General features: G+C 47.9%; 1 protein-coding gene and 1 pseudogene across 11 annotated transcripts in view; both read right to left on the reverse strand.

Moving 5' to 3' along the window:
* Positions 1-221: 221 nt before the first annotated feature.
* On the reverse strand, positions 222-1,939 carry LOC138388516 (RNA-binding protein FXR1 pseudogene; annotated as a pseudogene).
* Positions 1,940-5,697: 3,758 nt separating this feature from the next.
* Positions 5,698-26,206, reverse strand: part of KYAT1 (kynurenine aminotransferase 1) — a 28,500-nt gene continuing 7,991 nt past the window's right edge. For 2 of the 11 annotated variants that reach the window (XM_069476898.1, XM_069476900.1), the window contains 14 exons: positions 25,651-25,735; positions 21,205-21,331; positions 20,831-21,043; positions 17,313-17,371; positions 9,787-9,936; positions 9,623-9,709; positions 9,271-9,399; positions 8,733-8,853; positions 8,330-8,406; positions 8,111-8,200; positions 7,817-8,003; positions 7,660-7,739; positions 6,298-6,384; positions 5,698-6,204 (listed from right to left, as the gene is read on the reverse strand). In XM_069476898.1, coding sequence (XP_069332999.1) covers positions 6,139-6,204; positions 6,298-6,384; positions 7,660-7,739; positions 7,817-8,003; positions 8,111-8,200; positions 8,330-8,406; positions 8,733-8,853; positions 9,271-9,399; positions 9,623-9,709; positions 9,787-9,936; positions 17,313-17,371; positions 20,831-21,043; positions 21,205-21,265 — 1,407 coding nt within the window. In that variant the 5' untranslated portion in view covers positions 21,266-21,331; positions 25,651-25,735 and the 3' untranslated portion in view covers positions 5,698-6,138. The other 9 variants (XM_069476899.1, XM_069476901.1, XM_069476902.1 and 6 more) reach the window with 9 other exon arrangements.

Below are 26,206 nucleotides of genomic sequence, written 5' to 3' on the forward strand. Positions count from 1 at the left end.
TTATAATACAAGGTGTCAAAGTATGTTTAACATATTTCTTCAGGATCCCTCCCCTTTTTGAATTCCAAATGGAGGAACTGAAAGTGCGATGTACGACTGGCGATCCATATTCTATCTTTGGCAAGCTTGTACAAGCGCTATTGTAAATGTAATGTAAAAGAACTGTAAACTAAGAACTTCTTCAGTTTATGAAACACCATTCAGGACTGATGCTTCTTGAGTGTTTTCTTCTTTTAAGGTATTAATCTTTTCTTCTGGAGTACGCTGTAGCTTAGAAATTTCATCGTCAGAAGCACTAGTTGGGCCATTTATTGCCTTTTCTGAAGGACCGTGCTCTTCAGTCACATCTTTTGCCTAGCCCATTTTCATTAACTGAAGCTGTATCAGATTCAGTCATTCCATCCATCAGAACAGCATCTTCATCCGTCCTTCGTCTACAAGACTGCCTATGACAGTTAATACTGTAATGAGATTCGCTGGCATCAGTGTCTGCAGTCTGATCTTATTCTGTATTATCAAGTAAGCTGTATGGATTGCTGTCTGGATCTTTGAGCACAGAACTGATAGAGGATTTGCCACCACACGGTCCACCACAACGACCTTGACCCCCCCCCCCAAAAACACTTCTGCCTCTTCCTCCTGGGCGTCTCCTGCTGTCCCGCTGATGTCGGCTATCTTGATCATCTTCTCCTGCCAATGACCAATCACTCAGCTCATCTTTACGCTCAGATTCTGTTTCAGGGGGGTTAGACAGCTTAGAATTTGTACCATAACCGGAGGTGTAATTAGGGCCCCAAGGACCTCTGCATCTTCCACTATAAGACCTAGAACCAATCTGTCATAGCTGTTCATCAATCTGTAGGTGTTCCATTCTTAGCTGTTCTACTTCCTTTAGATAGGCAATATGATATTCTAAAAGAACCTGCATGTTTCTGATGCTTTCTTTAGTGCCAACAAATACCAATGGAACCATTCCATCTTCTAGGTAGTTTAATTTTCACTGTCTCCTTCAATTCTCACCCAAACCACACCAGATTTGTCCACAATTTCTTGAATAACGTTGCCATTTTTCCCAATTACTTTTCCAAGAGTCCTAGGAACCTGAATAAAATCCTCCACAAATTCCAAGAAACCTCTAGCCTTTTTTACAGCATCAGTATTCGCTCCATAAATTCTAAATGTTCCAGTATCTAGCTCAATAGCGGTAACTCCAGGAAACTCCTAGCTTGCTGTGTATTACTACCATGTGTTCCTATTGCCAGACCCATTAAATCTCTCACAACAAATTTCTCATGAAAAGCAGCTGCAAGTTGTTTTGTACACTCTAAATGCTTAGTGGCCTCTTCATTTCTGGACATAAGCATCAACTTCGTACAAATACTTTGCAAATGCACGTCACTTAAAATATTTACTCTCTTCACAGTTGCTTCACTGGCAGACAGTATCATTAGCTGTGTAGTTGCTGGATGGTAAAAAATTCTGCATGCTCCTACTGCTTTCTTAAAATCTTTATGAGCATTTGCATTAGCACATGCCTCTCTCAGATCCTCTGGAACATCCACTGTGCACTTAAAGAAGGTATTTTTTTTTGACAGTTTTATTTTGATTGACAGGCTGAAGTTGTTCAAATGTGACTAATTCATTGTAAGTAGCATCACAAGCAGCATATTCAATGACATAAAATTCTTTCATTATCCAAACTTTAGCCAACCACCATCCACATGGTTCTTGGTCATTTGCTCTTGAATATACCTCTACTTCATCTCCTTCACTGATTTCTTTTTTTGTATCAGGTGGTGGTGGCAATCTAACTTCATTAAATGGAACCTGGCGTTTTGGTTGCCAATTATTTTCAAAAACAACTATGAGGGAACCTTCATGAACATCTTTGATAAATCCCTTGTAGAAAGCCCCGTTGGAGCCTCGAACCTCCACCGTCAGCTCCCGATTTTAAAGTCTTGTAAAGCAGTTTTAGCTTTAAAAAAATTGAGCAGATAGTACAGAGAATCCCCATATACTCTCCCTCCCTCTGCCTCAGTTTCCCTTATCTTGGATGTGATATTGTTACATTTGATGAACAATATTGATACACTATTATCAACTGATGTACTTCGTTTACATTAGGGTTCACTCTTTGAGTTGTGTATTCCAGTTTTGACAAATGCATAATATCCACCACTACGGTATCTTACAGAATGGTTTCACTGCTCTAAAGTCCCCTGTGCTCCGCCTATTCATTCCTCTTCCCCTCCTAGCCCCTGGCAACCACTGATCTTTTGTTTCTACAGTTTTGCCTTTTCTAGAATGTCATATAGTTGAAATCATACACTACATAGCCTTTTCAGATTGGCTTCTTTCATGAAACAGTATGAATTTAAGATTCCACCATGTCCTTTCGTGGCTCGGTATCTCATTAAAAAAAAAAGATTTTTTTTTTTTAATTTTTAGGGACAAGGGTCTCTTCTGTCACCCAGGCTGGAAGGCGTAGTGCCACCATAGCTCACAGCAGCCTTGAACTCCAGGCCTGGCTCAAGGGATCTTCCCACCTCAACCTCCAGAGTAGCTGGGACTACAGGCGCAAGCCGCCACGCCCAGCTATTTTTTTTTTTTTTTTTTTTTGCTATGTTGCTCAGGCTAGTTTCAAACTCCACCTCAAGCGATCCTCCTGCCTTCGCTTCCCAAGGTGCTGGGGTTACAGGTGTGAGTCACTGTGTCTTGCTCTCATTTCTTTTCATTGCTGGATGATATTTCATTGTATGAATGTGGCACAGTTTGTTTATCCATTCACCTTTGGAAGGACATCTTGGTTGCTTCCAGTTTTGGGCACTTATAAATAAAGCTGTTATCAACATTTGTGTGGGGGGTTGTATGTGGACATTAATTTTCAGCTCATTAGGTTAAAATCTAGGATTGTTGGATACTTTGGTAAGACTGTGATCGGCTTTGTAAGAAACTGTCAACTCTTCCAAAGTGCCTGTGCCATTTTGCCAGCAGTGAATGTGATACTCTCTTTTCAAAATAAAACTAAGTCATTAAATATGAAATGTCCGATTTCAAATCAAAAGTTGAGTTTCTTATATCGCAAACAAGAAGCAGTACAATTACTCAAAGTGTGTGCCTAAACTATTGACACAGTTTTGCCATCTTAACGGTAGCTTGCTTATGCCAGCAGCAAAGAACCCTGGAGAACAAGTGGTGATGAAATCACGAAAGGTGTTTTCCACAGCTTGTTGAGAACTGAATATTTTTCCTTGCAAGAAGGGATCCAAAGCCTGGAGGAAGTGCTAGTCGTTGGTGCATGGTCTGCTGAATACAGGGGACGACAGAGACTTTTCAAGTCCAGTTTTTATAGCTTGAACAGCGTTGTTTTTTCAACATATGGTCTTGTGAGAGGATTGGCCTGTCTCCATTGACCTGTCTTGGCTGCTTAATCACAAACATCCTCATCATTTCATCCAACTGGTTGCAGTAGCCATCTGCTGTAATCGACTGACCAGGTTTCGTGAAGCTGTAATGGATAATACCAGTGTTGGACAACCAAACACACACCATTAGCTTTTTTGGATGAATATTCAATTTTGGACTGTATTTCAGCACTTTGTCTTTAACCATTGTACTGAACGCTCTCGATTGTCAAAAAGAATCCATTTTCATCACACGTGTCACTATGGTGCAGAAATGGTTCGCCTTTTTGTCGTGACAGCAAAGAAAGGCAAGCTTTGAGATGATTTCTCTTCTGATGCTCATTTAATTCATGTGAAACCCATCTATCCAGCTTCTTTATCTTGCTGATTTGTTTCAAATGGTTCAATATTGTTGGAATAGTAACGTAAAACCTTGCTGCAAATTCACACATAGGTTGTGATGGATTCAAATCACCATAGCTCACAGCGAGCTCAAACTCCTGGGCTCAAGTGATCTACTTGCCTCAGCCTCCTGAGTAGCTGGGACTATAGGTGTGAGCCACGATGCCCAGCTAGTTTTTGGATTCTTTATAGAGACGGGTCTTGCTCTCATCCAGGCTGGTCTTGAACTCCTGGCCTCAAGCAATCCTCCCGCCTCCGCCTCCCTGAGTGCTATGATTACAGAAGTGAGCCACAGCATCTGGCCCAGTTTTAGGGTTCTTATATAGCTTTTATTAAACAAAAATGTATTGGAAACCATTGTTTTGGACTGAGCTCCTGCACTAGACCCCAATAAACCAGACCTAACTAGAACAGAGTCACCTGAGCTAAGTGCCACTTAATCAAAGTGAACTTTGAAATGGGCCAGTTTTCCAAAAAAACCCCAAAAGATTCACAGCAACCAATCAGAAGGAGTGCAGTTTACCTGAGCCAGCATGATATGAAACCTCCCTCGTTTTGGCCCTATAGAGAAAGTAACTTTGAAGGAACCAATCCACTTTTCTTCCTTATTTCTGCTTTCTTCACCCCTTTTCTGCCTATAACGCCAACCCTCACTGCTAAGCAATTTGGAGCACCCATTCTATTTTTTAGAATGAGATGTTGCCAGTTCTAGACTTGCTAATAAAAGCTAATTAGATCTTTTTTTTTTTTTTTTGTTGAGACAGAGTCTCACTTTGTTTCCCAGGCTAGAGTGAGTGCCGTGGCGTCAGCTTAGCTCACAGCAACCTCAGACTCCTCGGCTTAAGCGATCCTACTGCCTCAGCCTCCCAAGTAGCTGGGACTACAGGCATGCGCCACTATGCCCGGCTAATTTTTTCTATATAGATTTTTAGTTGTCCATATAATGTCTTTCTATTTTTAGTAGAGACGGGGTCTCGCTCTTGCTCAGGCTGTTCTCGAACTCCTGACCTCGAGCGATCCACCCATCTCGGCCTCCCAGAGAGCTAATTAGATCTTTAAACTAAATCTGTTGTAATATTTTTAAACAGGCTTCATTTCACAGCCATGACTGATTAAATCATTGGCCATGTGACTGAGCTCAAAGTCCCTCTCCCCACCGGGAGGCGTGGATGGGCTAGAAGTTCTGACCCTCTAATGTGACGGTCCAAAGAAACACCTTATGAATAACAGACACTCCTGTTACTCAGAAATTCTATGGGTTTTTAGGAGTTCTGTGCCCAAAATCAGGGACAAAGACCAAATTTTTGTTTATTATACCATATGTTCCCAACAGATCCCCCAATTAAACACATGACATGAGCATGTGCTTACTATGCAAATGCAACTCCAAGACATGTCCCCTCTGACCACCTTACAAGTGAATGCAGGAGCTATCTTTGCTTTCCCGTGGGACGAACATCCTACTAGCTACTCCTTCTCCTCCTAATTCTGCAAGTCCCTGGCCCTCCTGGCCCACGGCCCACCCTGGGGCAGTTCTCTCTCTCCTGCGGGACTGTCTTGTGTCTTCCTTGTCAGAAGCCCCCATCCTCTACAAACACACAGGCACATGAAACCCCTGACCCACCCAGCCACCACACCCAGCACCCAGCACCAGTAACTACTACTGTTATCATCAAATTGACAGAGGGTGAGGAATGCAGCTGGGGCAAGTCCCAAGTCCCCACCCTTCCTGGGCCTCAATTTTACTCCACAAGAAACTCTGCACAACCTGGGGGGGGGGGGTGTATCTGAGATTCTCTGATGTTCCTCCCATCCTGACCAATAGGTTGGCGATTAGCACCATAGCGTGAAGCAGAGGAAAGCTGTCATTAAGTGTTTGAATAACTTAAAACTTTATTATGGGCAGAAAGGGCTGGCTTGAGGACTCAAGACTAAAGGCAACTTCCCAAGGTCAAGATTAGACAGGAAAGGCAGAGGTTACAGCTGGGCCTTAGCTGGGGCAGTGCAGGGTTGGGGACATGAGTCCGGACACACTGCAGGACTCTGCCCTGTCAGTCCCAGCCACGTTGGGGAGACAAGAAGCAACCCAAAGCCTGTGACTTGACCCAGGGAGGGGCAGGAAGAGGCCAGGTCGGGCCTCTCTCACCTTGGGGACAGGAGTATAGACACTGTGGAAAGGTAACACCTGACTCCCCAAGACCAAGGAGGGGGCTCTTCCCTGGGAACACTCTATGTCACAGAGAAGGGGTCTCCCAGTACCATCTTCCCCCGACCTGGAAAGACCCCACAAGAGTATGTGGGGACCGGGTGGATCAGGGCTGAAGAGGCAGCTTCAGGGCTTGAGCTCGGCCTTCCACTTCTGCAGCTTCTCGTCCATGGCACGGAGCGTGGATTCATCCTGCACAGACACAGGTTGGTCCCACCTCTCCCCACAATCCCAGCAGCCTTGGGAGCTCGGGGAGGGCTTCCCTCCCCTGGCCACGCCCTTTACCTTCACAAAACAGAAGCGGATATAGTGGTCGAAGTGCTTCTGATGCGGCTTGCTATAGAAGATGGACACAGGGATGGCCACCAAGCCCTGGGGAGGAGGACGGCAACATCTCAACATGGCCTCAGCACAGGAGGACAGAGAGAGCCTCATGACGGGGAATGAAGGGAAGTTAGCTCCAGCACCTCAAAGTGCTGTATCAAGGTCACAGAAAAGGAATCCCAGAATGTCATGCCAAGTCCCTCTGTGTACCGACAAGATGGAGGCAGAGAGGGAAGACTGTGCATCAGGGCAGTGTTGGAATATGGAATTAAGGGACGTGGAAAGTTTCAGGAGTTTTGCAGGGTTTTGCCTTGAAGGCAATCTGTGGGCGTGTTAGTTCACAGACCTGAAGCTGCTTAGCAACAAGGGAGGCATTCCACCCATCAGAGGCGGCGGCGATGTCTGGAGGCCTGCAAGCCATCGCCTGGAGCTTGTGCAAGGCAGAGCTCGGCATAGGGCTGAAGGCTAAGAAACTGATCAAAAAATGCCAGCCCAGCAGACAACTTACAACTGAAACTATCTTAAACTTCAATGCTATTCCTGCTTCACTCCTGACCACATGTCTCGGTACATAGAGAAATAGATTAGATTAGTATACAGACTCAGCGTTCCTACTTTACACATTTTTATCTTTAACTTTTATACTCAGCTAGGTCTGTTCTTAACTTAGGGCTTATAATGTTTATCTTAGAAAATTTTGTAGCCCTTTATTCTTGTAGACAGAATTAGGTAAGGGTCCCTTGAAATCTTTGGGGAGCCTTGAAACCTTAACGAATAATCTGTACACATAATTCTATGATCAAGGACAACTGCTTACTGTAACAATAAATACTAATGTGGGACTTCACTCAGTTCCTCCTGGCTCACAGGAATGCTGGAGGACCCCTGATTCCCCCATCACTTTAAACTACACTTTGTCTCTGTCTCTATTATTTCCAAATCTATTGCAACGATCCTGCCTGGGACCTGTTTTGCTGGGAGAGTAGCTTACTCCCGGCAGGGCAGGACACAAACAGATGAGAAATAAGCCTAAGTCACAGATTTGAGCTAGAAGGACTAACTCAGAGTTAATGGGCCAGTTCACCACAGTACAGACAGGAACACTTGAGTCCCAGGGAGGCAGGAAATCCTGCCAGCCTCCATGGCATCTTTGTGCAAATTAGAAACAGGCCCCCCATTCCTTGAAGCAGATGCAACCCTGTACCAGGGCTCATGGCAGAGGCTGGGCTGGACTTTGGCCCATCAGCCCCTTGGCTGGGCACCCCTGAACAGCCCACAACCCGTGAAACCATACACGGTGGCCCTGGCGGAGGCCCAGCCCACCTTGTTCTTGATCATCCACTTGACGAAGCGGCTGTCGTAGGGCTCATCCGCAGTGCCAGGCAAGTCGGGCATCGTCCTCTCTGGGGGACAGAGGCCATGCTAAGCCCTAGGCGGCCTCCAGCCCCAGACACTGCCCAAACTGGCCAGTCCCACTCACTGAAGTCTGAGATGTCTGTGATGAGGAAGTAGCTGCCATGGGGGATCACAGGCTTCAGGCCCACTGACTGCAGGCTGCGGATCATGTGGTCACGGCTTCGCTGCATGGCCTGTGGGAACTGCACAAAGTAGCTGCTGGGCTGGCCAAAGTACAGCTGCTCCCGCTCGAAGCTCCAGGCTACTGCGGCCTAAACAGGGCAGACGGACAGGTAGGTCAGGTGTGCCCTGACACTCTAGGCTGGGCTCCTTTGTGGCAACCCCCGCCCCCACTGTGGGGTCTCCTGCCCCTCCTCACCTGGCCCTGCGTGGGGCAGTGGAAGACAGAGTTCTGGTGTACAGTCCGCAGGTGCTTCAGAATATTATCTGGACCTAGGACCCAGCCCACCTGGACCAGGAACACAGGGAGGGGATGAGGCCCTTGCAGGCCTGGCCAAACCCTTTCTCAATTCCCAGCCCCACCTCACCTACCACAGATCTTGGGGAGGGGGTTATCTCCTCACCCTCATCAACTCACCTTCCAGCCAGTGGCACTAAAGGTCTTGCCAGCACTACCGATGGTCAGGGTCCGTTCCCACATGCCAGGGAGGCTGGCTGCCCAAGACAAAAGGGAGCAGCAGGTGAAATGGAGGTGGGGGGCAGGGGTAGTGGTGGCCTGCACCCCGGGAGCATTTCCAGGGCCAACACTCTGGAATCCTCTATGCACTAAGCTATCTGCAGGACTTATTTTTTCTCATCCTCTCAAGAACCAGGAGGCAGATGCTACTGTGATCCTTTGCACTCAGGGAGCAAAAAGCCACAGGACCTGTGTGGCTCCAGACCTCTTGGTCCTAACCACCAGGCCTGCGCTGACTCTCAGAGCAGGTCAAGACCCTGCCACCAACACCCAGGGCAGGGGCCCCGGGGCCAGCCTGGCTCACCAATGCTGACGTGCTGGTGCCCGTCGTAGACCAGCCACTGGTAGACCTCATCAGTGATGCACACCACATCATGCTGCTGGCACAGGCTGGCCACCAGCTCCAGCTCCTCCCTGGAGAATACCTGCAGGGACCCAAGGAGGGCTCAGGCCTGCAGCCAGGACCGTCCCCAAACACAGAGGGCTGCTAGGAGAGATTAAAGGATATGGCCAAGCCTGGTGCTAAGGGCTGTTCCGCACCGTCCCATTGGACCCCTGCAACCCCGACTCCGTGAAGATGGTTCTTTCATGTTCCCATTTTACAGATAAGGAAACACTGCGAGAGGCTGAGTCACTGTCCCAAGGTCACTGGGAGGCAATGGAGGCACCCAGCCCACTCCCCCATCCCAGCTCTCATGCCTTTCCTGGGGATTCCTGCCACTGTCTCTGGGGCTTCTGGAGCCTTGGTCCTCAGAGCTCATCGCATGTGGCCCTCCCACTTCACAGATAAAGAAACTGTGAAATCAGTCTAGAGGGGTTCCTGGAAGGGGTCTCTCAGGTACCTTTCCCAGGGGGTTGTTGGGTGTGTTGAGGACCAGGGCTTTGGTGCGAGGGGTGAATTTGCTGGCCAGCTCGGTGGGGTCCAGCTTCCAGTTGCTGCTGGAATCCAGTTCCCCGTCCTGGATGGGACTCTGCAAGAGCAGGTGGCAGCGGGGAGCAATATTCACCCACTGGACATTCAGCTCCTTCCCCAGGCATCTGTCCTCACCTCCTTTCCTCTGGGCTCTGAACATACACCTAGCTCAGAGGAACTGGCCTCCTTCACTTCCCTCCCTCCTTTCCCACCTCCCAGGGTCCAACTCAGCCCATCCCTGGGGTCCCTCTGCCCACCCACACCCCACCTAGCATGCTTACTGGCTTCAAGGACACAAATACAGGGCGACCCCCTGCCATCAATGTCATGGGCTCGTAACAGTCAAAAGCGGGTTCGATGATGATGACCTGATACGAGGATCAGATTAGCTGAGGTCAGCAGGGCCGTGAGCCCTCCCCCACCCGCCCCAAGCCTGGCCACTCACCTCGTCGCCATCATCCACCAGGGCCTGGAAGGCTGTAAACAGGGCCCCATAGGCTCCCACAGTCACCAGCACATTCTTGTGTGGGTCCATCTCCTCTCCCAGCAGCTTCGCAAAGAAACTTGCCAGGATCTCTGTCAGCGGTGGGTAACCCTGCCAGGACAGCAGGGGTTAGCGACCGGGCTAGGCCTTGGCCCACCCTTGTGCCCATCCTCCCAGCAGCCTTTCAAGAGAGATATTATTTGATCCCCACCATCTGACAGGCAGAAAAAATAAAGACCCAGAGAAAGGAAATAACTTCTCCAAGGTCATACAGGGTTAATGGGCAAGAATAGGACTTTATTTTGCAGCTCTGGAAGTACCCCACTTTGAGAGGAAGATTGGATCCGTAGGCTTGTTTGCTGAGGACACTCATGAAATACTCAAGGCTAAACCAAGTGACTGAAACCTTGTCTAGAACACAAAAATGAAAATTTTCTGAATAACAAAAAGCACCATGAGCAAAGTTAAAAGACAAAAATATTGAAACATAAGAGAAAGAAGTAAAGATATTTAATATGTAAAGAGCTCTTACAAAGCAGCAAGACAAAGATAGACACCCAAATACAAAAATGAACAAAAGTAGGTCATGAAAGAAAAAAATGCTGATGCACATGAAAAGAATAATAACTAAAGAAAAGCAAATAAAAGCAATGATGAAATACTGCTACCATATCATAAGAATATAGGCTGGGCGAGGTGGCTCACGCCTGTAATCCTAGCACTCTGGGAGGCCGAGGTGGGCGGATCGTTTGAGCTCAGGAGTTCGAGACCAGCCTGAGCAAGAGCGAGACCCCATCTCTACTAAAAATAGAAAGAAATTATATGGACAGCTAAAAATATATATAGAAAAAATTAGCCAGGCATGGTGGTGCATGCCTGTAGTCCCAGCTACTCGGGAGGCTGAGACAGGAGGATTGCTTGAGCTCAGGAGTTTGAGGTTGCTGTGAGCTAGGCTGACGCCACGGCACTCACTCTAGCCCGGGCAACAGAGTGAGACTCTGTCTCAAAAAAAAAAAAAAAAAAAAAAGATATAATGTTAGGCTGGGCGCAGTGCCTTATGCCTGTAATCCCAACACTTTAGAAGGCCAAGGTGGGAGGATCGCTTGAGGCTGGGAGTTTGAGACCAGCCTGGGAAACAGAGTGAGATCCCATCTCTACCAAAAAAAAAAAAAAAAAAAATCAGCCAGGTGTGGTGGTGTGCACCTGTGGTCCCAGCTACTCAGGAGGCTGAGGCAAAACGATCGCTTGAGCTCAGCAATTCGAGGCTGCTGTGAAATACAATGGTGCCACTGCACTCCGGCCTGGGAAACAGAGCAAGACCCTGTCTCAAAAAATAAAAAAGAGACTGGGTGCAGTGGCTCACGCCTGTAATCCTAGCACTCTGGGAGGCCAAGGCAGAAGGATCGCCTGAGGTCAGGAGTTGGAGACCAGCCTAAGCAACAAGGAGACGCTGTTGCTACTAAAAATAGAAAAACTTAGCTTTGTGTGGTGGCACATGCCTGTAGTCCAAGCTACTTGGGAGGCTGAGGCAGGAGCATTGCTGGAGCCCAGGAATTTGAGGTTTGAGGCAGGAGTGTACATGAGTGGACCTTACTGAGGGCAATTTAACAATATCTATCTATCACATATTTAAATGTTTACAGCCTTTGATTCACGAGTTTTACTTTGAGGAATTTATCTTAGAGAAATCCACATGTATGCAAAGCTGTCCACACAGGGCTATTCACTGTGGCATTGTTTGTGACAGTGAGATATCTGATATAATATTAGCGTCTATGTAAGATTCGTTCAATAAATAATGGCACACCTAAGTGAAGGAGTGCAAGGAACTTCACGGCTCCCTGGTATAATGAGTATTTTGAATTAAAGGCCCTTAAAGATCAACAGATGCTGGAAAAGACATTTCCTCTATCTACATAAAAGACCGATGGACCCAACAACAATTGATTTTCCTTCCCTTTTCTGTTATCTCATTATCTACTACAGAAACCAAGACCAAGAATGTAAACCACACCCGAACAGACTCTTTCACAAACATCTTTCAGGCTGATTTAATTTCCAAAGAGAATCATTTACAAATGGTTTTTTAGAGACACGGTCTCACTCTGTTGCCCAGGCCATGTGCCTGATCATAGCTCACTGCAACTTCCAACTCCTGGGCTCAGCCAATCCTGCCGCCTCAGCCTCCGAAAAGTGCTGGGATTATAGGCTGGAGTCACCACGCCCGAGAACCATTTACAAATTAATCTCTGTGTCCGAATCCATTCACTCTCCCTGGCCCTAGTAATCATTTATTGCCCCTCAACAGAATTACCTGTATTCCTAATTTCCTCCTGCCCTCTGAAATGAGGCTATTTAAGTATCTGGGCCCCGTTAGATGTGGGGTAACCACTCTGTGGTTCTCCCTCATATGCATGTTAATACCTTGTAAGCCATTTCTCCTATTAATTTACTTTTGTGCGTTGATTTTTCAGTGAACCCTCAGAGGGTAAAGGGAAAACTTTCCCTTGGTCCCTACATAGGGCGACAGAATACTATGCAGCCATTAAAAAGGATGAGGCTTTTCTCATATGGAAAGATGTCCCTGACACTCTTTTCAATCTTTTTTTTTTTTTTTTTTTGACAGAGTCTCACTCTGTAGCCCGGGCCAGAGTGCCGGGGCTAGCTCACAGCAACCTCACACTCCTGGGCTCAAGCAATCCTCCTGCCTCACCCTCCCCAGTAGCTAGGACTATAGGCCCATGCCGCCATGTCCAGCTAATTTTTCTATTTTTAGTAGAGATGGGAGTCTCGAACTCCTGACCTCAAGCAATCCTCCTACCTTGGCCTCCCAGAGTGCTAGGATTACAGGTGTGAGCTACTGCGCCTGGCCCATGACATTCTTTTTAACGAAATAAGTTTAGGACATGTATAGCATGAGTCTATTTGCATTAAAAAATGCAACACACTGGCCGGGCGCGGTGGCTCACGCCTGTAATCCTAGCACTCTGGGAGGCCGAGGTGGGCGGATCGTTTGAGCTCAGGAGTTCGAGACCAGCCTGAGCAAGAGCGAGACCCCATCTCTACTAAAAATAGAAAGAAATTATATGGACAGCTAAAAATATATATAGAAAAAAATTAGCCGGGCATGGTGGCGCATGCCTGTAGTCCCAGCTACTCGGGAGGCTGAGACAGGAGGATCGCTTGAGCTCAGGAGTTTGAGGTTGCTGTGAGCTAGGCTGACGCCACGGCACTCACTCTAGCCTGGGCAACAGAGTGAGACTCTGTCTCAAAAAAAAAAAAAAAAAAAAAAAAAAAAAAATGCAACACACAGCCTGAGCAAGAGCGAGACCCCATCTCTACTAAAAATAGAAAGAAATTATATGGACAGCTAAAAAAAATATATATATAGAAAAAATTAGCCGGGCATGGTGGTGCATGCCTGTAGTCCCAGCTACTCGGGAGGCTGAGACAGGAGGATCGCTTGAGCCTAGGAGTTTGAGGTTGCTGTGAGCTAGGCTGACGCCACGGCACTCACTCTAGCCTGGGCAACAGAGTGAGACTCTGTCTCAAAAAAAAAAAAAAAAAAATGCAACACAGATGTTGCATGTGTGTATGCCTCACATGGAGTAAACGTGTGTGCACGTGCATGTGTTTTTATAGGCATTTTTAAATTCAGAACAGTGAAAAAGTCTAGAACACTCTTCAGCAAAGCAGCAAGCTGTGGGCAATGGTTATCTCTGGATGGTGGAATTGGACAGGACCTCCATCCAGGCCATTCTGGGGCATATCAAAGTTTAAGAACCATTGTTCCCATTCACTGCTTGGTAAATATTTATTATGTGGCCTGTACAGGAACAGTTTGGATTTAAAGTATAATCCAAGCAGTAGCTTGTCTTTCAGGGCTTGGGTTAGGTGTCACTTCCTCCAGGAAGTCTTTCCCAATCTCCCCAGATTTCATTCCCTCCTTCCTGCTCCCACTGTACCCCATCCTCCTCCATTACAGCCTGTATCAACTGCCTTTGTCATTACTGGTCTCTCGTCTGCTGTCCCCATCGAGCACGAGACACAGGGCCTCGGACAGAGGAGACACTTGACAAACACTGAACTATGGCCACACTGAACTGCCTGGGCTCTGCCCCATGAACCCAGATGCCTATGTGGGCTTGATGTCCAGAAAAACCTGCTCCCTCCTCCCCGGGGCCTCCAAGAGAGGCCAGAAAACTCACAAATGCCTTGGTGTACTGGTTGAGCATGAAGTCCCCGCTGACAGCGCGCTGAAGGGCTTCCATGGCGAAGTCTGGGGGTGCGAAGTCAGGGAAGCCCTGGCCCAAGTTCACAACGTCATACTCACTGGAGAGTTTGACAATTTCCACCCTAGGGAACAATGGAGAGTCAGCATCAGCCCACCTCTCCACCCTGACAACCTTGACTTCTGCCTGTTTCCAGGGCAGGGTAAGCTTGTGTGGAGACTGTTCTAGAAAAACTGGGCAACCAGCATGTGCCTCAGCCTCAAGACCCCTGGGAGAGCGTAAGCAGTCGCCTGCTTTAAGGTCAGGGACTGCACCAATCGTGTGGAGCAGCCCAGGGGCTTTTGAACTTCCACCCTGACCCAGAGTAAGGAACTAATCTTCACATCACAAATCCTGGAGAGCACAAGTGCAGAAACGTTATCCTTCCAGGTGCAATCGATGGCAGCATTTTCTATTCTATCCTATTTACTCTATTCTTTAAAAATACTAGTTGAGACCCCACACACGGATTGCATGACTCCTTGGTCCATTTGTCAGCACCATGGTTTGAAATACTCTGCTCCTGTTACCTTCACAACGGCCTCTGAGGTACATCCTATTTTTGGACCACAATGGGGACAGAGAGCCAAGTGATGTGCCCAAGGTCTCCCAGCTAGGGTAGGGCATGTCAGCCTTTGATTCTGCATCTGTCTGAAGTACAGTTTATGCTTTTTTTCTTTTTGAAACAGAGTCTCATTCTGTTGCCCCGGGTAGAGTGCAGCGGCGTTATCATAGCTCACTGCAACGTCCAACTTCTGCGCTCCAGCGATCCTCCTGCTTCAGCCTCCTACGTAGCTGAGACTACAGGTATGTGCCACCATGCCTGGCTAATTTTTTTTATTTTTAGTAGAGATGGCATCTTGCTATGTTGCTCAGGCTGGTCTTGAACTCCTGAGCTCTAGCGATCCTCTCATACCTTATAGGCATGAACCACTGCGCCCAGCCCAGTTTATGCTCTTGATCCTACTCTGGACAGATCGAGGTTGGGCCCCTGCACCAGCCATCTCTGGTCCCCAGCAACCTTTGTTTTGGCCCTGCCCAGTGGATGTCACTCTGGGGAACTGGGAAAGAGGCTTGAAGCCAGATGAGGAGGCTGGTATGTGGTTCTGGGCTGACTGGGAGCAGAGTAGTCAGTCTTGGCCGAGTTTAATTCATGTTTAATTCAATAAATATCATTTATGTCTGAAATTTGTCACTTCCCCCTAGAGCTCCATGATGCCTCTGAAGACACATAGTAGAGGCTCAAAGTCACACAGCAGCCAATGGTGGAGTTGGGACTCAAAATCTAGTGGTGGATGTTCCACTGCAATTTGTTTTTTTTTTTGTTGTTTTTTTTTTCAGACAGGGCTAGGAAGAGGGAAAGCAGGCTCAGGGCTCTGCAGAGAACAGCTGCCTCTTGATCAGGCCTCCAGGGTCCTAATCCCGGAGGGTGGCAGGAGCCTGGGACTTTCTTTTGCTGACTCTCCTGGCATCCCTGCCTGTGCCTTGTAGTCCTTCCAGGCCAGCTCCTGTTCTGCCCTGCCTGTGCAGGAAATTTAGCCTCTCCTGGCCTCACTTTCCCCTTCTGTAAGCACAGGAGTGGGTTTGGGAGTCTTACAGCTCCCCCCTCAACTCTGCTGGGTCTGCGAGTCAGGAAGAGCCTTTCTGAGCCTGCCTGTAAGCTTTTCTTCCCTCTAATTTAGAGTGGCTAAACTCCTTGGACTCTCTGGATTGATAAGAGTATCTTTTGTGGGCCCAGAGCAGTGGCTCACGCCTATAATCCTAGCACTCTGGGAGGCCCTGGCCAGAGGATAGCTTGAGCTCAGGAGTTTGAGACCAGTCTGAGACCTGGTCTCTACTAAAAATAGAAAAATTAGTGGGCATGGCAGTGCACACCTCTAGTCCAAGCTACTTGGGAGGCTGAGGCAGGAGGATCACTTGAGCCCAGGAGTTGGAGGTTGTAGTGAACTATGATGATGCCACTGCACTCTACCAGGGGCAGACAGAGTGACCCTGCTTCCAAAAAAAAAAAAAAAAAGATGCCTTTTATATGGTAACAGATGACTGGTGGTTGGGGGAGGTGGCCTAGATAACATGGGGATGGGAATGGTGGGTGGGGCTGGGGCTGGTTGCCAGAGGAGCCAACCATGTGATTAGATGCCTGAACTTTCAGTGGTGCCCTCTGAATTCCAGGGAGGGGACAGGAGCTGCAGGTCAAGCCAGTAAACCAATGGCTATTAAAGCTTCTTCTGTAAGAATGCCAAAGGACTGAGTTCCAAGGGCTTCCAGAGAGCTGAACACATGGATGTTCCTGGAGGAAACTTCCCCATACCTCCCCCTATGCATCTCTTTATCTGGGTGTTCATATGTATCTCTTGTAATGACCTTTATAATAAGTGAGTAAATGTAAGTAGGTGCCTTCCTGAGTTCTGTGAGCTGCTCTAGCAAATTGGAGCCCAGGTCGTGGGAACCCCGATTTATAGGTGGCTAGTCAGAAGCACAGGCCACAACCTGTGCTTGTGACTGGCATCTCATGTAGGGGTGGTCTTTGTGGGACTGAGCTCACAACCTGTGGGATCTGATGCTGTTTGCAGGTTGACAGTGCCAGAATCGATTGGATTACAGGACACCCAGCTGGTGGCCATTATTATTTTTTTTCAAATATATAGAGGTGGCCAAAGGTGGGGGTGGGAGTGGGAAGATTATTAAAGCTTCGCACCTTCCCATGGTATACATTGTATCACTAGTGACAATACGTACATGTTCCTTTTGTACTTAAAACAAGTCAAAAAAGAAAAGAATATCAACTCCGCAAACATCTAGTGAAGAGCCAACTGTATCTTACTTTCTGATCTTACTTATCTAAGCTTATTTCACTCCATACCAAGTGGGAAATGACATAATCACTGCAAAGCTCTCAGGCTGGTGCCCAGGAAAATGGCTATTGCAATTAGAGAGCAATTCACCTGATCCTCCCCAAGGCCCTTAACTTCAATTTTGCAACTGGGGAGCTGAGGCTCAGAGCAAGTATGTCACCTGTGCCAGTGCCACAGCCAAGTAAGGTAATGCTGAGATTCCGACCCAAGCCTGTTGTCTTGGGTCTTGCCTCTCTTGGGTTGTGCCTGCAAATCTTGCAGTCTGTGTACCGTGACCATCCTGGGTACCCCTGGTAACTCAGGGGTGGCTAACCCACGCCCGAGAGGACACCTCCACACCTCCCGAGCCCGGCCAGCTCACCAGGGGTTGTGGTCGATCCCGTTCAGCCTTTGGGCCTGTAGCCGCTTGGTCATGACGAGCTGTAGACAAGCAAGTGGAAGGTCAGAGTCTGGGCCCGCCCAGCTGCTTTTAGGCCATAGCCCCACCCCATCCACTTCCAGGAAGGAGGCGGAGATCAGAGTTCCCCCAATGCAGGGCAGGCTTCAGCCTGCCTCCCAGGCCTCCTCCCCACTCCAGCAACCCCAGCCTCACCGCCCCCCCCAACCACCTGCAGGGCTGCCCAGCGCCTGCCTGGTGGAGCCCTGCTTAGCTCCATGTGTCCTGAGACACAACCCTGACATAGCCAGGTATGGTTTGACCCAAGAAGGGCTGGGGGCTAAGGAGAAGGAGCAGGAGGTAAGGGACAGGGACAGGGCAATGGCAACAGTGACAGCAGCAGCTTCTGTTTACAAAGGTCTCACTAAGTTCTTCCATTTAGCTTTCAGAATGATCTGGCTGGGCCCAACTTATAGATGAGAAAATGGAGGGTGGAGTCAGGGGAGTGATGTGTTCAAGGTCCCACCGCAAATATGCTCAGACTCAGGCCTGTTTGACCCAAGGCCATGTTCTAACTCAGGGGAGGGGGACATTTCTCCAGTCCCGAGAGTCTCAGGGGTCCTTGTTCCCAGCCTGCTCCTTCCTTTCCTGTGTCCCTTCCAGGCCAGCTCCCCGCTCACTCACAGGTGCGCAGAACCAGGCCAGGCCTGAAAGCCGCCAAGCTCTGGTCCTAAGCCTGCCTGGGATGGGTGACACCGGACAGGTATTTCGACTCCTGCTGGCCTCAGTCTCCCATCAGCACAACGGGAGCATGGGCTTTGTGGTCCCTGAGTAACCTTCCATTCCTGTAGGTTTGCCAGTCCCGGAGGGCTGGTTGGTAGTGGAGCCAGGTCTTTAACATTTGTCTCAGCCACCTGCTGTGGCCAATAGGGAATCCTTACTGCAGCTTGTGCGCTCACTCGGTTCCCACAGCACCTCCACTAGAGGTGCCAATGACCACCCCACCTACCACATGAGGACACGGAGGCTCAAAGAGGCTCAGGACCAGCCCAAGGGCAGAGGAGAAGCTGGCCAGGACCCACGGGTGGTTGCCACAGCAGGTCTCAGCCCCAGGTCACTTGCCTGGAGGTCCCCCATGCTCACCCAGGAACCATTGGCATAAGGGTCAGGCCAGGTTCTTCCATAGCCTGGGAATCCTCCCAATGTGAGGATTCACAGAGCCCGGCACGGGGCCCGGCACCCACTGGTGCTTTGCCAACACTGACAGACCTGTCCCATCACTGAATCCCTGACACATATCACCGGGCCTAGCACTCAGCACACATCAAAACAGTTTAAAACAACGTTGATCCCTGCCAGGGAAAATCTGGTTATAACCAAAATGTTAGTGGTGATTATTTTTGATTAGTTAGTTAACAGACATTTTTTATTTTTTTTTGTTACAATTATTATCCAAATGTTCTGAAACAAATGTTTTATTTTTATGATTAAAAATGTGGGAGACCAGGCTTGGTGGCTCACACCTGTAATCCTAGCACTCTGGGAGGCAGAGGTGGGAGGATTCCTTGAGCTCAGGAGTTTGACGTTGCTATGAGCTAGGCTGATGCCATGGCACTCTAGCCTGGGCCACAGAGCAAGACTCTGTCTCAAAAAGAAAGAAAAAATTTATTATCATGGTTTCTGTGCATCAGGAATCTGGGCGTGGCTTTGAGATCTCTTGAGGACAGGGATTTGAGACTAGCCAGGGCAACATAGTAAGACCCCATGTCTACAAAACATAAAAAATTAGCTGGGTGTGGTGGCACATGCTTGTAATCCTAGCTACTCAGGAGGCTGAGCCAGAAGGATCACTTGAGCCCCGAAGTCTGAGGTTGCCATGAGCTATGTATGACATACCACTGTACTCTAGCCCAGGTGACAGGGAAACAATCACATTTTAGGAGAGTATTGGTCAATGTAATATACTGATATCAATAAACAGGCTACAAAATAGCATGTAGACTATGATTCTGTTTTGTAAAGAAAACACCCTAAAATATATTTGTGTGTGTGTGTGTGTGTGTGTGTATACATATACACATACATATATATAAAATATATATGTTTTCTGTGACCAGTATGAAGAGAAAAAAACTTGCAAAGAACTTTATGAAAAAGTTAAGAAATGTTCTCTCTGACTGGTGGAATTATAGGGGACTTCATTTTTGGGCATGTGCTTTTCTGTTTCTAAGTTTTCTGTGGTGAGCGTATCTATTCAATTGATTCCGGTGCGTGCATTCTCTTGCGTTGCCCCTTCTCTCTGAATTCAGACGTGTCTTACAATCTATAGCATGAGTTTACCTGGCACTTGTCCCCTTTCTAGTCCACAAAATAGCAGTGCATTTTACAGTTGATGGTATAATGAATTCAATGATATATGGAATTGCTTTTTTTTTTTTTTTTTTTTTTTGAGACAGAGTCTCACTCTGTTGCCCAGGCTAGAGTGAGTGCCGTGGCGTTAGCCTAGCTCACAGCAACCTCAAACTCCTGGGCTCAAGCGATCCTCCTGTCTCAGCCTCCCGAGTAGCTGGGACTACAGGCATGCACCACCATGCCCGGCTAATTTTTTCTATATATATATTTTTAGCTGTCCATATAATTTCTTTCTATTTTTAGTAGAGATGGGGTCTCGCTCTTGCTCAGGCTGGTCTCGAACTCCTGACCTCAAACGATCCGCCCACCTCGGCCTCCCAGAGTGCTAGGATTACAGGCGTGAGCCACCGCGCCCGGCCTGGAATTGCTTTTAAATTGGGGATACATCATACTTAAAAAAATGAAGTGAAAAGCCAGGCACAGTGGTGTGTGCTTGTAGTCCCAGCTACCAGGGAGCCTGAGGCTGAGACTTGAGCCTGGGAGTTCGAGGCCAGTCTGGGCAACGTAATGAGACTCTATTAAAAAAGAAAGTGAAGCTGAGTCAGGGACAGTGGGGGTGGGGGCAGCTGGGGGATAGAAGTTGGAGTGAGGGGAGTTTAGGGAGGCTTAGGGTGTGGGAAGGAGTAGAGGGCACAGACTGAGAGGGAGAAGAACAGAGAAAGTGAGTGGAGTTGAATGGGTTTAGGAGGGAGACAGAGATAATGAGGGGACCCAGAAATGTGGGGTGTTCAAAAGGGCAACTTTTAAGTATGTCACACAGTGCTTGGATAAATGAGGAAACAGTGCCTATTCTTGGGCTTATGCATAACACACTCATACAGTTAACATTTACTGAGCACCTACTGTGTACTGGGTGCTGGGCTGGGCACTGGGGATGATGGGGAGGCAGCAGCAACCCCGCAGCACCCCCAGCAGTTCGTTTTGATGCAGAGCTACAGCTTCCAAACTAGAGAAGCAGGGGCAAGGAAGGGGTCCACAATCAGCCTGCAGTCAGAGAGGGCTTCCTGAAAGAAGCAGCTCATGCACAGCTTTGAAGCCAAGACCAAGCCGGGGCCATGCAGGTGGCAGAGCATTGGGGGTAGAACACTTACAGTCTGGTGCAAGCACCGGGTGAGCGAGGCTCCAGCCTTCCTTCCCCAGAGGGCCCCCACCAGGTGCACACATTTGGCTGCTGAATTCCTGAACATGCCGCCCAGAGCCACGGGGCACTGCTGACTTCTCCTCCACGGGCAGAGGAGGAGGGAAGAGAGAGCCCTGGCCAGAAAATGACTCCAAGCTCAGGACTTGGGTCTCACACAACAGCTCTAACAATAACAACAACGCAACAACAATGTGGTTACTGGTGGCAGGCACGTGCCAAGTGCTTTCTTCCATGATTATCCCACTCAGTCCTCACAACAACTCTGGCATTCACACACAACACACACTCCAGCAGGCAGAGTGACCCTTTCAAAATGCAAATTACCTCTAATGAAAAAATGATCCAGGTGAGGAGCACCGATAGCCCCTAACATCACAGATGGCATCAACCCGACATCATGTTTTGACTCTGGAAACACACACCACCTGGGAATTACTCCTACAGAGTGAACCTAAATCAGATCACAGTGAGTCACTAAAATACAGAGACAGAAGAACATGTTAAGTGACACTACAGAGGTGCAATCAACAAATTCAGACTGATGGAAACTCTACAGAACAAATGACCCTGTTTCTTCAACAAGTAAATTGCAAGAAATAATAAAAGGCTGGGGCACTACAGACTAAAAGAGATTTAACAGACAAATCAAAAGAGTCAATGCCTGAAAAAGAAGCAAAAAGTTGAAGGAATCACAACGCACAATTTCAAAGCTTATCACAAAGCCACAGGAGCCAAGAAAGTGTCGTACTGGCTTAAGGATAGCTCTATGAATTAATAGAACAGAACGGACAGTCCAGAAATAAACTCTCACATTTATGCTCAACTGCCATTTGACCGGGTGCCAAGAAAACTAAATAGGTGAAAGAATAGCCTTTTCAACAAATGGTACTGGGACATCTGGGTATCTACATGTAAAAGAATGAGGCCGGGCGTGGTGGCTCACATCTGTAATCCTAGCACTCTGGGAGGCCGAGGTGGGCGGATCGTTTGAGCTCAGGAGTTCGAGACCAGCCTGAGCAAGAGCGAGACCCCATCTCTATTAAAAATAGAAAGAAATTATATGGACAGCTAAAAATATATATAGAAAAAATTAGCCGGGCATGGTGGTACATGCCTATAGTCCCAACTACTCGGGAGGCTGAGACAAGAGGATCCCTTGAGCTCAGGAGTTTGAGGTTGCTGTGAGCTAGGCTGACGCCACGGCACTCACTCTAGCCTGGGCAACAAAGTGAGACTCTGTCTCAAAAAAAAAAAAAAGAATGAATCTGGGTCAGGTGAGGTGGCTCCCACCTATAATCCCAGCACTCTGGGAGGCCAGGAGTCAAGACCAGCCTGGACGGCATAGTGAGACCCTATCTCTACAAAATACATCTTTAAAAATTGCTGGGGGCCGGGCACGGTGGCTCACGCCTGTAATCCTAGCACTCTGGGAGGCCAAGGCGGGTGGATCGCTTGAGGTCAGGAGTTCGAGACCAGCCTGAGCCCAAGAGCGAGACCCCGTCTCTACTAAAAAATAGAAAGAAATTAACCGGACAACTAAAAATATATAGAAAAAATTAGCCAGGCATAGTGGTGCATGCCTGTAGTCCCAGCTACTTGGGAGGCTGAGGCAGGAGGATCACTTTAGCCCAAGAGTTTGAGGTTGCTGTGAGCTAGGCTGATGTCACAGCACTCTAGCCCTGGGAAACAGAGTGAGACTCTGTCTCCAAAAAAAAAAGAAAAGAAATTTGCTGGGCATGGTGGCAGAAGCCTGCAGTCCTAGCTACAAGGGAGGCTGAGGTGGGAGGATTGCTTGAGCCCAGGAGTTTGAGGCTGCAGTGAGCTATGATGAGGCCACTGCACTCCAACCTAGGGTGACAGAGCAAGACCCTGTCTCAAAAAAAAAAGAAAGTATGAGCAAAAACGATAAAACTCCTAGAAGAAAACATAGGAGTAAATCTCTGTGACCTTGAGTTTTGCAGACATAACGCCAAAAGCACAAGCAACAAAAGAGAAAATAAACTGGGCTTCATCAAAATTAAGAACTTTTGTGCTTCAAAAGATATCCAGTAAGAAAGTGAAAAAACCCATGGAATAGGAGAAAATGTATGCAAATCATAACTCTGAATTTCTCCAAAGAAGATATATAAGTGGCCAACGAGCACATGCAAAGATGCTGAATGTCAGTCATTAGAGAGATGTCACGATATGGAGAAGTCACAATAGGACACCGCTGCACAGCCACTAGGATGGCCAAACAAGGAAGATGGACAATAGCCAATGCCATTGGCCAGGCTTTGCTGAAGCTTCCTGGGAACTGCACAGTGAGACTTCTCCTTCCAGCCTCCCTGTCTTTGCCCTGGTAGAGCTCCTAGACATAAAACTGACAAACGGTGCCCCCTACAGGACCAGTCCCACCCCCACCCCCTGGAGTTCTTAACTCTTAGACATGTATTAGTCAGGGTTCTCCAAAGGGACAGAACCAATAGGATGGATAGATAGATAGATGGGAGGGGATTTATTAAGGAAATTGGCTCACGTAATTATAGAGGCTGAGAAGTTCCACGACAGGCCATCTGTAAGCTGGAGACCCTGGGGTGCTGGTAGTGTGGCTCAGTCCAAGCCCCAAAGCCTCAGGAAAAAAAAAAAAACCTCATGATGTCTGGGAGGAGGTCAAAATATCAATATGAACAGGAGTTTGGAAGAAGTTGGTTCCAACCCTCACTGATGACTTTGAGAGGTTCGACACTTCAGTGGAGGAAGTCACTGCAGATGGGGTAGAAAGAGCACGAGAACTAAAATTGGAACTGGAGGCTGAAGATGGGACTGAACTGTTGCAAGGTCACATTCAGAGGTTAGCACATCAACATATCTTTTTTGGGCACAATCCAAGCCATCACGCACAACTGTCCACTTGTCAGCAAATACTTGCTGGATGAATGAAGGCAACTATGGTTATGGAGTGTCTCTTACCCCGCAGGGACTGTGAGGCAGGGTTTGGTGGGCCTGGTCCCCGCTGCAGTCTCAGCACGATGCTAGGGCAGGGCCAGCAAAGATGGTTAGGAGAAGCTGATGACTGAATGAAGAGCAGAAGGAAGTGCCCCACCTTTGGCCAGACTGCTAGTCCTCGGGGCTCAGAAATGCTTTGAAAGACCTTGAGGGAAGAGGCTGGGTTTGGAAGGGATTGGGTCTAGAGAATTGTCTGGGCTAGGGTGTCACTGTAGTTCACTGCAACCTCAAACTCCTGGGCTCAAGTGATCCTCCCCTTGCGTCAGCCTCCAGAGTAGCTGAGACTACAGGTGCGCACCACCGCGCCAGGCTAATTTTTCTATTTTTAGTAGAGAGACTTGGTCTGCTCTTGCTCAGGCTGGTCTTGAACTCCTGAGCTCAAGCAATCGTCTGCCTCGGCCTCCCAGAGTGCCAAGATTACAGGAGTGAGCCACTGTGCCCGGTCAGGAATCACGAATGTTCTTAATGGCATCCAGAATGGTGGGTCCTTTCCAGAAGGTTTTCAATTTCCTTTGCCCAGGTCCATCAAAGGAAACGCTATCTATGACAGCTATAGCCTTACAAATGTATTTCTTAAATAATAAGACTTGAACATGAAAATTACTCCCAGATCCATGGGCTGCAGTGTGGATGTGTGTCAGCAGGCAAAAAAAAAAACAGTATTAATCTTGTACATCTCCATCAGAGTTCCAGGTGACTAGGTACATTGTCAATGAGCAGCAACATTTGGAACAAAATCTTTTTCTGAGCAGTAGGACTCAACAGTGAGCTTAAAACATTCAGTAAATCACTCTGTAAACAGATGTGCTGTCATCTAGGCTTTGTTGTTCCATTTATAGGGCACAGGCAGAGTAGATTTAGCATCATTCTTAAAGGCCCTGGGATCTTCAGACTGGTAGAATGAGCATCGGCTTCAACTTAAAGTCACCAGCTACATTCACCCCATATAAGAGAGTCGGCCTGTCCTTCGAAGTGTGAGCTTTGAAGCCAGGCATTGACTTCTCCTCTCCAGCTATGAAAGTCCTAGACGGCATCTTCTTTGAATAGAAAGCTGGTTCATCTACATTGAAAATCTGCTATTTAGTGCAGCCACCTTCATTGGCTTGTTTCCTTAAACCTCATGATCCAATCTCTGCTAACTTCTAACTTCTAACTTTCCTTCCGCAGCTTCCTCACCTCTCTCAGCCTTCATAGAATCGAAGAGAGTTGGGGCCTTGCTCTGGATTAGGCTTTGGCTTAAGGGAATGTTGTGGCTGATTTGGTCATCTATCCAGACCATTAAAACTTTCTGCATATCAGCAATAAGGCTGTTTAGCTTTCTTATCATTCCTGTGTTCACTGGAGTAGCACTTTTCATTTCATTCAAGAGCTTTTCCTTTGCATTCACAGCTTGGTTAACTGTTGGTGCAAGCGGCCTCGCTTTCGGCCTGTCTCAGCTTTGACATGCCTTCCTAAGCTTGATCATTCTGGCTTTTGATTTAAATAAGAGATGTGTGACTCTTCCTTTCACTTAGACACTTAGAAGCCATCGTGGGTTAGTAACTGGCCTAACTTCAATGTGGTTGTGTCTCAGAGGAATAGGAAGGCCCGAGGAGAGGGAGAGAAATGGGGGAACAGCCAATCGGTGGAGCAGTCAGAACACACACAGCATTGATTAAGTCTGACATCTTATACAGGCACAGTTTGTGGCTCCCCCAACAATTACAGCAGTAATATCCAAGGTCATTGATCACATATCACCATAATAGATACAGTAATACTAAAGCTTGAAATGAGACTTACCAAAATGTGACAGAGACATAATGTGAGCACATGCTGTTGGAAAAATAGCACTGACAGGCTTGCTTGACGCAGGGTTGCCACAAACCTTCAGTTTGTAAAAAAAAAAATGTAGTATCTGTAAAGTGCAATAAAGCAGAGCGCAATAAAACGAGGCGTGCCTTGCTTTGTTTCAGCAGCCCTAGGAAACTAATACAATGAGACACTAGAGGGCGCTCCTGGAGCGCCTGCCCAATACAAGGGCACCAAGCAAGGTATTGGAGGCTGTGACTGAGTTCCAGGGAACAGTGTGCCAGGTGGAGAGAATGGTCCGTACGTGCAAACGCCTGGGAGTGGAAGTGAGCTGGACGGACTCCAGGAGCTGAGAAGTCAGTCTGTCCAGAGCTCACCCTCCAATTTCTCAGAATTGAGACTGGACTGCAGGAAGTACTCCCTGATCCCTGGGGCTAAGAACCTGTGATTTGGAGCAACAGGGTAATGTTACTACCATCCCAGGAAGGACATTACAAGATGTGTCACCTCAGGGGAGGCAGTCTGGTGCTTCAGCCTCAGAGCACTC

Source organism: Eulemur rufifrons, chromosome 7, assembly GCF_041146395.1.
Source record: "Eulemur rufifrons isolate Redbay chromosome 7, OSU_ERuf_1, whole genome shotgun sequence".
Classification (NCBI taxonomy): domain Eukaryota; kingdom Metazoa; phylum Chordata; class Mammalia; order Primates; family Lemuridae; genus Eulemur; species Eulemur rufifrons.